The 17,132-nt window shown below is 40.6% G+C and overlaps 1 protein-coding gene across 2 annotated transcripts in view; it reads right to left on the bottom strand.

Annotated features, from left to right (window-relative positions):
- The window catches only part of NRP1 (neuropilin 1), a 113,562-nt gene that overhangs the window by 35,985 nt on the left and 60,445 nt on the right, over positions 1–17,132 (bottom strand). For both annotated transcript variants that reach the window (XM_054629427.2, XM_054629436.2), the window contains exon 7: positions 15,568–15,734. In XM_054629427.2, coding sequence (XP_054485402.2) covers positions 15,568–15,734 — 167 coding nt within the window. The remainder of the gene's footprint in view (positions 1–15,567; positions 15,735–17,132) is intronic.

The raw sequence follows: 17,132 nt of genomic DNA, 5'->3' as shown, positions 1-17,132 counted from the left end.
TCTTCAGTTTTGAAATGATTAGGGTCCCAAGCCTGTACCATTCCAACTGATTTGAAATTATTCTAGTAGAGGCTTTTAAATATACAGTAAGTACTTCATTGTGAATAAAGTCAAGCAATGGCCTTTTGCAAGAGTTCTAGGTATTTGAAATCAAGTTAAAATTTAACATCGGTGGCTTAGGAATATTTGATATTTGATGCCTGACTTATCAATTGCTACCAGTCACTGATCATTCAGGCCTCAGGCTTGTCCTGTCAGAAAACTTCAGGTCCCCAAATTTTGCCTGGTCCCAAATTCAGGGATTTAATACACCTTCTTAACTCCAGGACACTGAATATCATACAGCATCCATCTTACTGCCCAGGATTAAGTCCCAAACACACAATGGATATGGACATGTACTTTCACGCCTAGAACCTGGCAGAACTCTCTCAGTGGGAGAGAGGGAGATTCTGAGAGGATTTCAGATTTATTGCCTATAAGTAAGTAAGGAAAGGTAACCTCATTAGCACTCCTGGCTCCAGTAACTGAGGAAGACATTACTGGAGGAAGGAGGGCTCTCCTTGTTACAAGGCAGCACATCTCTTCACATGGATGTGCTTTCTCTCCAGGTCAGCAAATCTTTGTGTGCTCTTGAAAACTGGAACTATGTCAGCAGTAGTCCTCTCCTGGAGTGCCTGGAGTCTGACAGCTCGAGTGTTCAGCACAGTTTTAAACCCCTTGCAAAAGCAAGCTGTGACCCCAGACCTACTGCATGCCAGGGGCTGTTTGCTCACAAGCTGATAAAGGAAAGAAGAACAACATTTCTCCATTGGTGTTTTGTGAGAAAGAAGCAGTGCAAACAAGAAAGATGAGATAAAACAACAGAGAAGCAGAAGAATCTCAGAATTTTTAGTACTAACTCTGTCAGTGAAAAAGTCCAGGAGAGAGGTAGGGTTTAAGGCATTTACTTCCCTTTGACAGTTCTTTGCCATGGCCTCCAGAGGGGAGCTGCCCCTCTCCAGGTGCATGCAAACAGAATTGCAACACTGTGCACCCCTCTGTGGTGCCTAGGTATGTTTGCAAATTAAGCTCTAAATGTAACAATCTTCTCTAAGTAAAGTGATAGAAATGAATTATGTAGAAACTGCATGACACATTTTAATGGGCTGTTAAGCTCCCCCCCATTAATCACTTTGTGATGCATTTTGCTTTTGTTCCAATGGTTTTTGGAAGTTTGCTTTCTATAAAATGCAAAAAGTTGCCCATAAAACAGATTCTAAAAGTCACTGGGACTGTTCAGAATTGAAGTGCAACCATATCAATTGCTAGTAACAACTGGAAGCTGAAGGTACCAAAGTGTAGATGTGATAAGACACAGGTCTTCTGTATTTTTCCCAGAGGAATCAGTGCAGAGGGTAATAGCTCTGGAACAGCTGTGCCACCAGACAGGAAGTCTTTTTCATCTTGAACCTTATGTCTAGAGAGTCCACCTCTCTGTATAAGTTTCAGACAACACAGTATGTCCTCTCCAAAGAAGTCTCCAAGTGTTAATGTGACCAGAGGTAACCCATTTTTCTCAGATGCAGGCTACTCCAGATATGACTGTAATATAACTCTTTAATAACTAGCTTTTTGTTTTGGCATTCTTGTCCTTTTTGTTTCAAGAACTTGTGTTTCATGTTAGAGTGACTGTGAAGAGATATGGTGTTGAAATACAGTACTTTTGAAGATGAACATCAAATGCATTTCCCTGCAATTATTTGACATTTAACGTTCTGCACATATGATAAACAAACATCTGGTATTTATTTTAGAAAATGCAAGCGATTTTGTAAGTTATTGCAAGCCTTATGGCTGTGATCTGAGATAGGCAGCTGTCTCCAAACCTGAAATCTTCACATTTTGTTTCCATGACCAGACTTTCAGCTTTGACTAACAGCAGCATGTTTCAAGTTCTTTTTCTTTTTTTCAAATTTTCACTTTCATTCAGTTTAAGAAGCATATCTCGCTTGGAAAATGATGCCTAAGGGCCTTATCCAAAAACACAGCCTTTGATAGTTGCCTGCACTGCAATGTGAACATCTTTATTTGAAAGTGCAAGTCTGGGAGCAGACTTGCCTATAGGAATGGGCCCCTACCTTACAAAAAATGAGGAGCATCTCGAGTGTGTATTTTTTTTCTTCCAGGAGAGAAATGTTCATGTTTTTTTTTCAAAAAAGCCTCACTTGTTCCTATTTCTAAAATCAATTTATTTCCTACAGAAGCATATTGCAAGGCACTAGCTGTTTCTACATATGAATTACTTCCTCTCTATTTATTCTACGTCTCCTAGCATCCAGGAGAAATATTCTTATTGCTGTAGCACTGTCTCCAAAAAATGCAGGTGGGTGACACATTTTTAAGACAAACATATGCAAGGGCTGGCATATGCATTTTACTTGAGGCCAGTTAAGGAGAAGGAAATAAATAACATTTAGCTTTGCACAATGCATCACGTAGCAAATCTGAGCAAACTGCTGGATAAAGAATGACACACAACACACACAGCTTGAAATTAATATTGCTTCTTCCTGTCATCATACATAACTGGGTTGTAGTATGGAAGACCTTATCTTCAGGATGAAAATCTGCCTTGTTAAATAAAATACAGTCATTGAGGGAGCTGTAGCAAGGGAGCAGTTTTGCCAGCTTTTAGCACTCCTACTGTAGGAGTTCAACAGCCTGAGAAAATAAAGCACTGAGTGCTGGAGTTTGATTAACAACAGGAAGCTTTTTGTTGTGGGCATCTCTTGTGGCTTGAAAAGCTGTACAATCCATCACTTGACACAACATACCAAAGCAAATATTTTTAGAGAACCGTGTCATTTCCCTAGATAGCATACAGTGCTCTGGGTCAGATTAACTGCTGTGACGCTTCACTGTTCTGTCAAATATTTAATTAAGCAAGAGTTGATCTACTTTCTTAACACTGCTGTTGATTTGGCCAATCATGCTTTCTCATGAGGTATACACAACTATGACTTAATTCTTTAATTTCTTAGATTGTAATGCTAAGTAGGAATGGGACAGGCTCCAGTAGAAATTCTGAAAATAGTCTAATTAATTTGGTTGGAAAATTACTTCCAAGTCTTCATTCTCTTGACATGAGTAGTCATTACAAGAGCACAACTCCTTGATTAATGACAGGTTGTAAATATTCATCCTGGATTTAAGTGAAAATAGTTAATCTTATAAACTACCTCAAATCTTTGTGTAAAACTTGCAGCGATACTTGCAGCAGCTCCAGAAAGAAGGTGGGGAGAAAATATTGCTCTTATTAAGATCTGTCCTTAAGAGACTGAAGTCTTTCTCATTGACCTTGACAGCAACATCCTGAAAGCCCCAAAAGGGAAAGCAGTGACTTGGCAAACAACAGTTGTGCCTAACAACTGTCCCCAGTCAGCATGTTTTACTGAACTGATGCTTATGTGACTTGGCAAAATGGGGAAGCACGGAAGAAGAGATGAGAAAACATTCAAGCCAAAGACACAGGAATTCTTGGCAGCAAAAGGGAAATGAACCTTTCTTTAGCAGTTGAAATATATATTTCTCATAATCTTCACCTTCTGCTCAAATCCCTTTCTGCAGAAGAAAAAACGTAAGTGTAAAGATTCCCCCCACCTGAAAACAAAGAATAGAGTCAAAAGATGCTATCAAGCTGAGCTACTGATGCTGTGGTCACAGAATTGAGTACAGCAACTTTTCTCAGAAGAAGATCAGGCAGTTTCTATAGGAGAAAATTTAGGATAATGGTGAAAAAGTATGACTGATAAACATAAGAGAACCTCAGTCATCATTATGAAGCTGGTTCAAGAAGGAAAAGATGCAGAAAGCCTAAGAAAAATGAAATCCAGAAACATAAAGGAAAAAAGAAAAGACAAGAAAAGAATAAAGCTTCTGTGTCTCTGACAGAGAAAAGATAATGCTTGTGTGGGCTGTGTTGCATCTGGATTCATGGCACATTCTCCCACTCTTATGTTAATTTTTTTTTTTGCATAAATCAGAAGCAACTAATTAAAAAAGAAATATTTAATTCTGACATGTTCTTTGAACTGGTGTTCCATCTGGTTTTGTTTGAATAGTAAAATCTGCTGTAGTCATAAAAATTGGCAAGCAGCACTCTGGTAAAGAGAAACAAAAGAGACTCAGTACAGCAGGTTAATACACTACCATTTTAACTGGAGCCATTTCCAGAATTCAGCAAACCAAATCGCTCCAGTATGGGAACCATAAAGATCAAATGGGAAAGAGAAATGCTGCGAGGGGGCCGGGAGCGGCGCTGCCGGCGGCAGGAGCGCGGTGTGACAGCGGGGTGTGACAGCGGGGTGTGACAGCGGGGCTGGGGCACAGAGCTCGGTGTGACAGCGGGGCTGGGGTGCAGGCAGAGCCCGGTGTGACAGCGGGGTGTGACAGCGGGACAGGGGCACTGAGCCCGGTGTGACAGCGGGACAGGGGCACTGAGCTCTGTGTGACAGTGGGGCTGGGGTGCGGGCAGAGCCCGGTGTGACAGCGGGGTGTGACAGCGGGGCTGGGGCACAGGAGCGTGGTGTGACAGTGGGGCTGGGGCACAGAGCCCGGTGTGCCGCGGGGCTGGGGCACAGGGCCCAGTGTGCCAGCGGGGCTGGGGCACAGAGCCCCGTGTGACAGTGGGGCTGGGGCACAGAGCCCCGTGTGACAGTGGGGCTGGGGCACAGAGCCCGGTGTGCCAGCGGGGCTGGGCACTCGCAGCCGGGCAGAGCCGGGCAGGAGCCGCTCCCGGCAGAGCCGGGCTCGCCGCGAGGGTGAGACGCAGCCAGGGCACACGCCGGGACACGGAACCATCCCCCTGGCACTCATTTGCAAGCTCCATCTCACACATTGATGTGGGGCTTTGATGCAGCGCCGTCGTTATTCAGAAGACTCAGAAAATACCTTTTTCCTAATTTATTTTTCTTACTGGAACACTATTTAAAACCTGGACGCCAAGATACAATAAACTCTGATAACAAAGGGTGGAAAATGTAATCGTATTGGGTTTTCTATAGACTCTGGGATCTAAGCAATCAGCATCTTGTGCCATTCAAATCCTCTCTGTAGCAATGGAGAGAAAGGCTGATTAACTCCCAGTGCTTTAGAAAAAGATTGTTTTACATCTTGCAGGAACATATCTTGCTGTGAAATATTACTTCTTTAAAATGAAAACCTTTGCTTCAGCACTACATTAACTTGCAAATGGATAACCTAAGACATGTACAATGACTTGGTCAAAAAAAAGGAGGAATGTGAATGGCCCCTTTCTCCAGCTAAGATACTTAGGAACTCTTGCTGAGCAATAAATGAGTCAGGAACGTAATACTTTTAATTAACGTTTTCTGAATACTTATTTGTAATTTACATTTAATTTTAAACCTGAGCTTAATCCTCTGATCTGGAATGAAGACAACTATTTAGTGCAGTTTGAATGTGACCTTCCCTGGTTTGTGTTAGAAACTATAGAAAAGGGAAACTCTATAGCAATACTTGCAGAACCACTCTTTTCTGAGAGAAGGACATAATTGTAGGACTTTCTTTCCCCTAAGTGTACTGAGCAACTAATACACAAATGGGAAACAAGTAATCCAAAGCTTCTCATTCAGCCTTCTTCACATGCGAATAACCAGACTTTGGGCGGAAAAAATTGAATTTTGCCTATTAAGTTCTTTTGGTTTTTTGTGCCAGCTGCTGTCAGGAGGTACAGGCAGAAGGGCTTGATGTATAATTGTGCTATTTTGAGTACAAGTACAATACTACATGTGTAAACACACAGTAATAACTTCTCCTTCCTGTTTCACAGCATACCTGTGCTAATGGTAGGAAGCTGCTAAGCAAGGGATGATATGCTGGGCAAAATTAAATCTCTCCTGTCTCAGACAGCACACCTCGATGGCATAGATAGATCTGACTGTGCAATCACTGTGTTCACTGTCAGTTCCACTGAAATAACTGGAATTTACTACACTCAGATATTTTTGAGAGTTCAGGCTTCGTGTTTTCTATAAAAAATCACAGCAAAATGAGGAAAAAGTGCCAGTGTCTGTGATATAATACTTTTTAAGTCTAATTTCACTGGAATAGGTGTACAACCTGTGTCACATGGAAATACATGTATTTTCTTTTGATCAGCTTTCTCATCTTGGAAAATCAGCACAGTCTCTTTAAATCAGTCATTCATCCACAGGAGTCTGGATTCATTTATTCTCTGTTAAATGGAACTGTCAGTTTTGTCGCATCAAAATTCGATTTTCTATTTCATACACATTGTATATGATGATTTTAATTTACTGCTGGGTCACCAAGCAAGTCACTGCTTTTTTACAATATGAGTTTCTACTACCTTCTAGAAAAATGTCAGGTAGCTACAGTTAGACTGTGTGGTGAGGGTGCTGTAAATGTTTGGTGAAAAATGAGAGACAGACTGCACATGCAAAGATTATTTCACTTTTCTGGTATGTTCCTCACAGCTCTGAGGAAATGCACACATGTAGATTAAATACTTCTGAGGCTGTGACTTGGAAAACTCACTGCTGAGAGTGGAGCTCTTGTCCTGTGCCAGAGGAGGAAGTGGGGCAGCAGAAGGGATGCACAGGTCACTGACTACCAAGACAACTTCCCCCAAGTGCTAAAGCAAACCTGGGAGACTGGCTACCCCCAGCTCTGTCCTCCCCTCAGCAAAGCATGCCCAAAATCTAGGCAGGAAGATTTTATTTACAGGGTTTCTTTGGCCAGATAATGGCGCCTGGTTTTTGTATCCCCACTCTACCTATCTAAAAGTTACTCTGTCTGCAGTTATGTAAAGAGAAAAACTATTGATTTTTAAGAGCTGTGGCTTTTAAAAATAAACACAGGATGTATTTTCTTAGTAAAGCATATCATGAAAGGGGGGAACCCTCCTATGGACAGCTAATTTTTAAGGCCTGGTAAGAACATTTAAAAATTATTCTGTGCTATGTTAACCTTTCAGTCCATCACCTGAAGTTAATGGCATTTGCATTGGAGAAAAACCTGCTCCTGTTATGGCTGAAAGACACTTTAGTGCAATAATCTGTAACTTAAATACAACCAGTTAAAACATATCCTGATATGTGATGGGACACATGGATCCTTTCATCATCTTCAAGAGGATCAACACCAGAAATGAGTTTAGCCTGAAGTGTTCAACACAGAACGCTGCAATGAAGAGAAAGACCAGACTCCACAGGTACAGCTGGTTGCTGAAGTTATGTGTAAACAGTACTTCCCTGATGAGAAGCCAGTTGTGCCTGAAAACTGAATCTCAGCTCAATGTTTGGTAAACTGCATTTTCTCTGCTAGCAGCTTTTGTTTACCAGTCAGCTTTGGAGGTTATTCTGATGCCTTTCAAAAGACTTTTTTTGAAACCTTAAATGAAAACATTAGAGACAAAGACAAAATGAAATTAAGTGTTTCCTTTTTGAAAGATACTTTTTTTTTTCTTTTATTTCTGCGGGGGCAAGAAGACAAATTGCTTTCTGAAGGGCAGGTATTTACCACTTGGAAGAAATCTCATTTATCCTTTCACTCTACCTATTTTGCTACTGCTGTGAAAATGTCACCTAATGGGCAGAACAGAATTGAACTGGGACAGAAAAGCAGGATGACACAAGGGCAGGAGAGGTAAATAATAGCTCAGCAGCAGAAAATCTGGAGCCTGGATGCTGGGATGGGGAAGGGCCCATAGGACTCATCAACTCTACAGCTTCATACTACTGTGCAGGTGTGGAAAGAGTGAATAAAAATGCATAATCTTCTCTGCAAAGCACTCAGCAGCACACTCTCATCTCCAGCCCAGGGTGGGCCCCACGAGAGCAGAGACCTTTAGCTCAGTAATAACTCTGCTTATTAGAACACACCTCAGCTGTGTGCTCCTAGCCAAGGCTCTGTTTCCAGCCACTGCCCTTAGTCACTTAACTTCTAGCCCTGAGCTTTACCTCACCCTAGTCTGACACCTGCCTAGTCTCGGAGATTAATTTATTTCTGCCAGACTCAGAAAAATCTCCCTCTGAGATGCCTTCCTTCACATCTGCACAAGGTCCTGGCTGGGGTTTTGCTTAAGATGTGTTGTTTGGTACCGAGTGGGCAAAGCTGCCTCAGCCCCCACAGGGTCTGCAAACCATCTGGGAGAGAGCAGAGAGCTCCCCTACCCAGCAGAATGGCACAAACCACTGATTTCTTGGTGTGATGGCAGCTGAAAAGCCAGCAAAATAGAACAAGTATTTTGAGTCAAGCCAAACATCTGAACCTGGTGAATGGGAAAAATAAAAACAAAAACAAAAGAGAGAGAGAAGAACCACTTTGTACAAAGTTGATTTAATTTCCGTGAAATAAAGAAGAACAAGATGTGATGGAAAAAAAAACAAAAATGAAACTAAACAAGCCAGTGGTGGTTAGTTTAAAACTAGTTTTAGTTTAGATTTAAAGATTTTAATTTCTTTCCCTCCTGGAACCAACTAGTGAAACTGAGATAAATGTACAAAATTATTTCAGTAGTTGCTGAATCAGTGCTTTTGGTGGACACATTTTTAATTCGCTATCTCAGCTCTAAAGGGCCATCTGTCTGACAGCCATTGAGGGGATGTAGGGCTGGCCTGGGAAGTAGATGCACAGGTAATTACAGAGCTACATACAAACTACTCAGATCTCTGCACAGTGGATCCCCTGGAAAAAATGAAACTATTTTAATGATTAGGCTGGCAGTGGGGGCTCAGAGGGGCTCTGCTTCTGCTGCTCCTCCATCTGTTGCACTCAGGATTGCTTGAAGCCACACAGGACTCCCCTCTGTATTAGGCCTGATGTTGAAACATTTCAGAGGGAGGTAGAGAGGATTTTCTTCTAAACTGCATTTTGCACCTGCACTACCAGAGCAATAAGGCTGCCAATGGTTTTGCACAGTTCTCTGAGCATCTCTCCAGCCTCCCCAGAGTGATAAATCTATGGCTGGGAACTTTCTGGTACTAAAATAGCTCTTAAAGCACTTTGAATAATCAAAAAACCTTCATACTTTGTAGGGCCCTTTTATTTCTCACTCTCCCTCTAGTTTAATTTCAGTACTTGCCTTTGTGAAACTCTACCATTTATTCCCATGTCACAGTAAATAAAGGTATGAATGTATCCTGCTGGGTCAATTAACCCCGGTTCTGTGCTGTGTCACAGTCTGTGCTGGCTGTGATTTCCAGAAAGGAATATTCTTTTGTCATTCTTTGCCCATGTGCAAAGCATGTTAAGACCGCTAAGATAACTGTAACACTTTTCAACACAAAGCTAACTCTGCTTTTTGTGATTTCTGGAGTGCAGTTATGAACAGTAAAATGACATGAACTAAATTCATGACTTATAATCTAAAGTGGCAGAGAAGACAAAGGACTGACAGTTTTTGTGCTTTAATGTCAGTGTGCTCCCTAATGATGGGCAAGCCCCACCACAAAGCCTTGAACTCCAGCTCTTAGGTTGTCCTTCAAAGGCCAGGAAAACTGGGAGGCTGAGATTTCCCAGTTTTCAGGCTATTCTATACAGTAATATGCTGCACTTCACTTCTGCACCAAACTCCAAAAGAAACAGAAATCATAATAAAAATAACAGGCACTGTTGACCAGCGCATCCATGGCTTTTTATGTGAAGTATTTAGATAAACTTGCTGGGCAAAGTCAGCCTAAACATCTGCCTGATGTAAGAATAAACCTGTTAATGAAATGAATGTGCTGTGCAGCAGCAAATATAAATACTGACTATGTTTTTAAGTGAATATCTGATAAGGAAATCAGCTATGACACAGATGAAAGGTCAAGACACCAAATGATGAACTGCAATTATTTTCAGAAGTGATATGGAAATAAATCAGTATTAATCTATATACCAGTTCACATCAGTGATGCATGCTCCCTGGGCTACACTTACAAAGGAGCAAATAATGAAGAATATAGGTTAAAAAGTAAAGGAATGAAGACAAATGTGGAAGGTAAATTCCATCTCAGAGCTCCCTCTCAATTCTGATGAAGTAGTGTATACAGAAAATGCTTTAAATCAATGGGAGTATATTTTCCTTGCACAGCAGAGTTAGTGTTAAATAAACAACTGATATTTCAATCAGTGAAGGAAAGGGGGATCTCCCAGGCTGTTTTTTGAGGAGACCTATTGTTACCTCTCTGGCCTTTCTCCAGACTCCTGAATGCTGAAAGATGCAGAGGGAGAATTTTGCACCAGATCAGCTGATGCTCCAGGGCTGTCTGGTCTAGAGGTCTCGATTACTGCAGGGGTTGTAGGTGCCAAAGGTGCCATGGGCAGTGAGATAGGGACTGGCAGGCAGAGGCCAGAGGGAGCCTGGTGCTCCCTGTGCCAACCCCTGAGTTTGCAGGTTCATACGTGGTATCAGGTCTGTGTCCTGCTGAAAAACCCAGCAGTATAAATTTGGGCTGGTTTGGCTGGATTTGTGTCATATTAGCCAGAACACACAGTAAGGAGTTCATCTTAGTGTAAGGCCCCATGACAGCTGCAGAATGACAGATAATGCTCAATCCAGAGCATACTGTCCACTTACATTAACACCCTGTTAATGTTTTTGAACAAGTTTGAACTGGCAGAGAGTGCTTATATCAGGCTAGTGCTTTTTGGTTTATGGCTGCAAAGTTTTGATCTGATACCAGGATTCTTAAAGCTGCATTTATGGTTTTCTCCTACCCCAGACATAATGTGAACTGAACATCTCATGTTATTAACGAACACATTTTAGTCTCTGGGCAAAGTGGAGGTCTCACTCACAGTTACAGGATGAGAGAAAAATTGTGCCACCCAGAAACTGCCATTCAGCTTGGTGGGAGCACAAAGATTTGTGTTATATGCATTAGAAGAAACATTTTGATAGAAAACATACAGATCCTGCAGTAAAAGTACCCAGAAGGTGTTGCTCCTTGTAGGTTTGCAAACCCACCCCGCGATGAGGATTGATGGCAGCCCAGGCTCCCAGTGACCCTGGTAATAGGCAATCAGTCTCCCCTCAAAGCCACACACGTGGGTTTCAAGTGTCCCTGTGGGGGCTCCTCTGGAGCTCCCCCTGCTCCTGCCCTGGGGCTGCTGGCCGCAGCCCATCGGGGCATCCCTGAGACACAAGGTCCTGCCAGGCACAATGGCCTGCGGCTCCTTCTCAAAGGACTGAGAAATAAGAAGCAAAAAGACCCCTAGAATAAAGATTTTGCATGTTATTTTTTCAGAGAAGTGTAAATGTAACTGCTTTCTTAAACGTGAACATTAAATCTACTCTGTAAAAACACAATTACTGCTGCCATGGCAGGCATCACTTGTCCCTTTTGAAGGAATGCCTTGAAAATGCAATCATAAAATCCTTGTGCATTATGGATTTCATTAACATTGTACTCCCCTAGGATTCCCAATTGCACAATAACAGGAGTTCTTTAAATTTTAAATACCACAGACAGGAACAATTTCACTAAAACCAGATGTGAAACCCTTGCATGGGCCTTCTTACTGGTTCTAAGTACTGAAACTGGCTGGTAATTGATACCTACTAACATGTTTGTTGTTCAGATTACAGAAATGGAAACACTATACTATTTTTCCTGTGAAAGGATACATTAATGAGGGACAATGACTTACATTGCAATGGCAGTTCCCTGCTCATGATTAAATTAAAGGTCTGGTTTTATTTTTTATTCTAAATTATGCTGTTTCAAACTGAAGGGCAGTCAAGTGTGTGAAACATAAGTGCAATAAACAAGTAGGCTGGGCATAAGGTTGGGATGCTAATAACATCCCATATAACAATAAACTACCTTCACACATATTTTTGGCAGCCCTTGTTCCCTCATGCATATCTTTATTCCATTCATATTGGAAAATTCACAGACTTATTAATGTGTTTTTAAAGAAGAAATTCAATCTAGAGTGACTCTGTTTCTGATTAAGGAATCACTCCAAAGCTCATGTTAGTTGAGCAATTTTCAAAGTGTGTTTGAGGGTAAAAATAAAATGGAGAAAGTGCAGGGCAGACTTGCGGTGCGACTGTACTATGGTTATTTTGAATCTAAGCTTTGAAATTGATTTTCAAACAACTAAGGAAAGGAAGGGAAAGGCAACTTTCACGTAACAGAGCCCTGTAAGCAGGTGGAACTCAGATGGACTCAGGAGTTCATATCTGTCAGCCACAAAGGAGCAATCTAGTTTTTCCACAAATGATAGGATTCAGGTCCACAGATGGAACTCATGCAAACCCATTACTAATAACAAGCCAACACTATTTTCCTAATTATTTTCATCAAAATGGTCCCAAAGATTTCAACAGCTCAAAGGAGACAATAATATCTCATGCCCTCCAGACGTCCTCTAGATACCAATCTCCTTTGGTTGATACTCAACGAGGTTTTCTGTTTCTTTTGTCTTAACAAAAACATTAACCTTGAAGGGAGAGGCAAAGGGAAGAGAAAGGAGAACTATAATATTTCCCCTATACAAAGAAACCCCAACACACTGAGGAGATTAATATTTGGAGCTGAATTTTCAAGCTGTTCTGCCCATGGATGACTGTACACAGCTCATATAGATGCCCTAGTTGCATATGCACGTTAGCAGCTCAAAGACAGATATCTCTATTTAACCAGCTGCAGTGTTTGTGTAGGTATGGAAACCTGCAATTATGAAAAAATTAATGGTTAACTGATACACACAAAACTTCTGTCTCCCAGACAAGGGCAAATAGGCAGAAATCTTCACTTTGAAACTTCTAAGTTCAGCATTGCTGTATCCTTCAGCTTTGTTTTTTTGCTGTTGAATATCTTCTAGAGTTCTGCACTGTGCAGCAAAAATCCATTTATGCTGCACTGCACAAAAGCAAATACTTCACATAAATGACTAGTTTACAATAGCATGCACAACAAAGCAGAACAAAGTGACCTCAGTCCTTCACATACAAGTGCCTTCCTGCTTTTTATAAAATATTACAATTTTTTTTCCTATGGATAATTTCAGAGTACTTTATCAGTTACATGTCCTTGGTTGTTTGTCTGTAAGCTCTTATGGAGATGAACATCTGTTCCCAGGGATATTTGTACAGAGGAAACATGGGACTTCAATATTTTATCCAGACACAAATTCACAACATGCACTTACTGCCAGTGGCATCAAGACTTTGTAGAAGATGGAGGTTCATATGCACAAGGACCCTCTTATTGAGGTTTCTGGGAGTCCAAAGCCCTTAGCACTCATCACAAGATGGTCAATTAATAGGAAAGCATTAGGAAACAGTTGGAAGTTTGAATTATCGATGTCAGTGTAGAACTAAACCACAATAAAATAAGCATAATCAGAGCCAAATAAGAATTATCAGAGCCCAAGATGAGTTAAGTTTTTGTACCTTGTAAAAGGGGATGATATACTGAATCTCTGCACTAGCTCAGTTCCTTCTACTGCACAGGTTGTGCTCTGCAGCAAGTGTAAAGCATCTCTACTCAACACAGTGAATCTTCAAGCAAGAACTTGTAGGCTCATTCCTGGCAACAGGACACAGCTACAGCCTAATTGCTCTGTGATGAAATCTGCCTTGGGGATGCTGGTCCCTCCACATGGGCCCTGGGAGCAAACGAGATGTCCAAGGGACTACTCAGGGAAATAGCTCCTGCTGCTCCTTCCAGACCAGGAGCTGGGTGAAGAAGATGAGAACTGTGGCATGAGCAGCACAGCATGCAAGTAACCACCAGCTTCTGGGCAGATGTGGTAGCTGAATGCAGCAAAAAGCTGCTAAACATTATGCTCAGTGGTTTTTTCAGCCCCTGAGCACCCTGGTTTATGGCAGGAGGAAAAGGAGGCTGAGAAATTCATGTACAGGGGGCCTGAGGTACCCTGAGCTGCTTTAAGCATAAAACCTGGAGTAGTCTGAATTCTGTTATGTGTCTGTTATTAAAGAAGTTTATGGTCAAAAGAAGTCCTTTGAAACTTTTTCTCAGAAAGATCTAGTTCTAAGTGAAAGGATTAAGATATATAGATATATAGGCAATATATAGGTACGTAGTTATCATAACTTAATAAAGTTAATAAGCACACAGAACACATGAATGAGATTTGACTAACTCTCTTGTTTTGATTATCTGGTCATAAATGTGCAAGTGACAGCAGAAAAGAAGGAAACAAAGGAAAAGTGGCGGCCCTGCGACCAGATGAAACACATGGAATTTGATTCCGATGCATTCCACCCTTTTTCCATGTGCATTCCATGGCTTGCAAGTGGCAATGATTAATAACAAGCCTTGCACTTAGATAAGGTTGAGGAGATTTTAGTGTTTATTCCTAAATAATGAAAAAGTATCAACAGATATTTTTTTTTTTTGCCTCTCTGAAGTCTGATTAGGTCCATTGTACTCAATTGCCAGGAGCTCAGGATGCACAGGGGCCCCCAAGCAGGACACCTGAGAGGCCTGTTGTGTGCCAGGGATCAGAAATGAAAGACTTCCCCCTCTTTCTTCCCTTTTCTAACTATTGCTCAACACGTTTTTGAGCTTTCTTGCAGACATCAAACCTCACAGGAAACATCAGTGTGAACACTTGTATGAAAGGCTAATAAGGCATTGTTTTCATATGTCAGTTAGTAATTTCCTATAGAAAATAACAGAAGTAGGAGGAATGTCTCAAATCTATGAACAAGTTTTCAATATTAGTAATATAATATGCTTAAGCATTTCTCTTAGCTTTTGTCAACAGAAATAGATTCTAGGTTTCAGGTAAGTATTGTAAGTCAACTTAAAATTGAGGAAAATCAATGGTTTTTCACATAATTATATTAATACTTCCCTGCTCGTATAGTTTTTTGTACACAGTAATTGATATGAATAATCTGAACCTGTTCAAGAGTTATGTACCATTCAGCTATGTACCTGATAATATTTAACAAACAAGTCCAAAGAGACTGACTGAACTCAAGGAGTCTCTTCATGGTAACAAATGTTTGCAGGATTTCTCCTGTGCTAGCAGAGCAAAGCCAGGGCAGCCCATCTTGGTAATGAATGTTGTGTTTAAGGATGTGGAAGAATAGCCACCAGACAGAGACCATTGAGCTCATTCTGTGAGTAACACATTCTAGAAGGGACATAGGTCTTCTGAGGTGAAATCTGAGTGCATGAAAACACCACATTGTATTAATGCTTAACTGTAATCAGCTAGAGACATAGCACATGCTCAGTTTACTGGGACATTCCTCTTTAAGTGCATGTTAAACTAATATTGACTTTTCCACTAAACCAAAATCTCTGTTATTTGTGCCCAGAAGACTGAAAAAACAATAGATGTGGGAAGTAGAAGAATTAATCTTCCTGACCTTTTCTTTTTCTATGCCTTTGGGAGTAAGTCTTTTTTTGTCTGTCTAATGGGGAATATGAGTTATTCCCTTGCAACAATTCTTAAATTATGTAGAAGTACTTCACTGTGTTATTATTTTTTTCTTTCTTTTGCATTCTTCACATCCAATAAACTCCACAGAGTATTATTAATAACATCTTTAAAATGTTATCTTTTTACCTGGATCCATTCTCTGATGGAATCTTCCCCTGGGGTCCATCCATTCTCAGGGTAATTTAGCCGGGCCCTTTCTGAAGACCAGATAGCGCTGTACTGGGAGGAGACAGTGATTTGATCAGAGTGAATCTCTCCTGACTCCATGCCTAGTGGTTCCATGCACTGGAAATCTGAAGAAAAATAAATTACCATCATTATTACGGTCAGCTTTTTGATTTAGACTTTGAATAATAAGAACATTTACCTGCTTTGAATATGAATATCTAAAGAATTTATTGTTATGTGACTTTGAATACTTTAGCAACTTGAAGTGAGGCAGTGTTGGGCTTGTGGTGTCATTCTTAATACTGCCATTTGAGTTGCCATGGCAATTCCTGCAATAATAATGCTATACAAATATTTTAGCCCAGTATTGTGGCCATTTCAGTGCAGGACAATAGAACTGTCTATCCTAGGCTAGCACAGACACTCCTGTGGATTCATAATATAGAACAATCTATGTTCACCTCAAAATTATGCAAAAACCCAGAAAAGATAAATTAGACTATTTTATGAAATAATTTGATTTTAAAACTATTTACTTCAGTACAAAAAAATATAAAATGCTTAAAACATTTATTAAAATTTTATCCATTCTCTTTGGATTCTGGACACTGGAATGAAATAGATCAACAAAATTTGAATTCAGGCCACAAAATTATTGACCCTAAGGAAATTACCAGCTCTTCTGTAATGTGGTGCATTGTAAATGAGTTGATCATCTCCATTCAATCTCTTTTTGTTTACACAAAAATTACCTAGCTAATTTAGAATCAATTGACTTCCTAATCACTATGGTGAGTTCAAAGGTTGGTAGGGCAGAGTGACTCAATTCTTCTCTCAGTCTTTAAAAATAAAGGCTCCAACCCCTACTAAGGGAAGAGAAGCCACGAGCTTCAGACAGATCCTCACACCCAGGTGCTCCTGGGCCTTCATAACAAGGGCACCCCAGTACAAGGGCAAGAGAAAAACCCTCATGTGCCCATGCTTCTGTTCAAGGACTTCACACTATAAAATAGAATTAATTCCTTTATTAGAAATTAAGCTAACATAACTCTGTGAAATTGAGTTGGATATATGTTGGATATATGCTCCTTTTTATTGCACCTTCTCTGGAGCTGATGTGTCTCTAATAGGGGTGGGTGCTGAGCTGAAAGCTTCAACAGCCATGAGTTGGAAAATTGAGCTTTAAATATACAAAGTTTTGTGTTTTCGATGAAAATTAAAGTATTGTGGGAAAAAAAAAAACCCAAAAACCAACTTAAATCTTTTATCAAAAATTTACATTTGGTAACATTCTCAGAGTATTTTACAGGAGCTGTAGATGGGGTTTCCCATAACTCAATCATACCAACAGCATTTCCTGTGGAATAGGACCCTCTCTTCCAGTTCTGTGCTGCTTCAATGTATTATGTACATGGTGAAGTACTGAAGCTGAACTACAGCAGGGCAAGGCTCAAAGGAAAGGAACTTCTGCATGAAACCTACAGGAAAGCCATAAGGCACTACAGAGAATGCAAAACATGATA

Source organism: Agelaius phoeniceus, chromosome 1 (genome assembly GCF_051311805.1).
Source record: "Agelaius phoeniceus isolate bAgePho1 chromosome 1, bAgePho1.hap1, whole genome shotgun sequence".
NCBI classification, from domain to species: domain Eukaryota; kingdom Metazoa; phylum Chordata; class Aves; order Passeriformes; family Icteridae; genus Agelaius; species Agelaius phoeniceus.
This window is presented reverse-complemented; position numbering and strand designations above follow the sequence as displayed.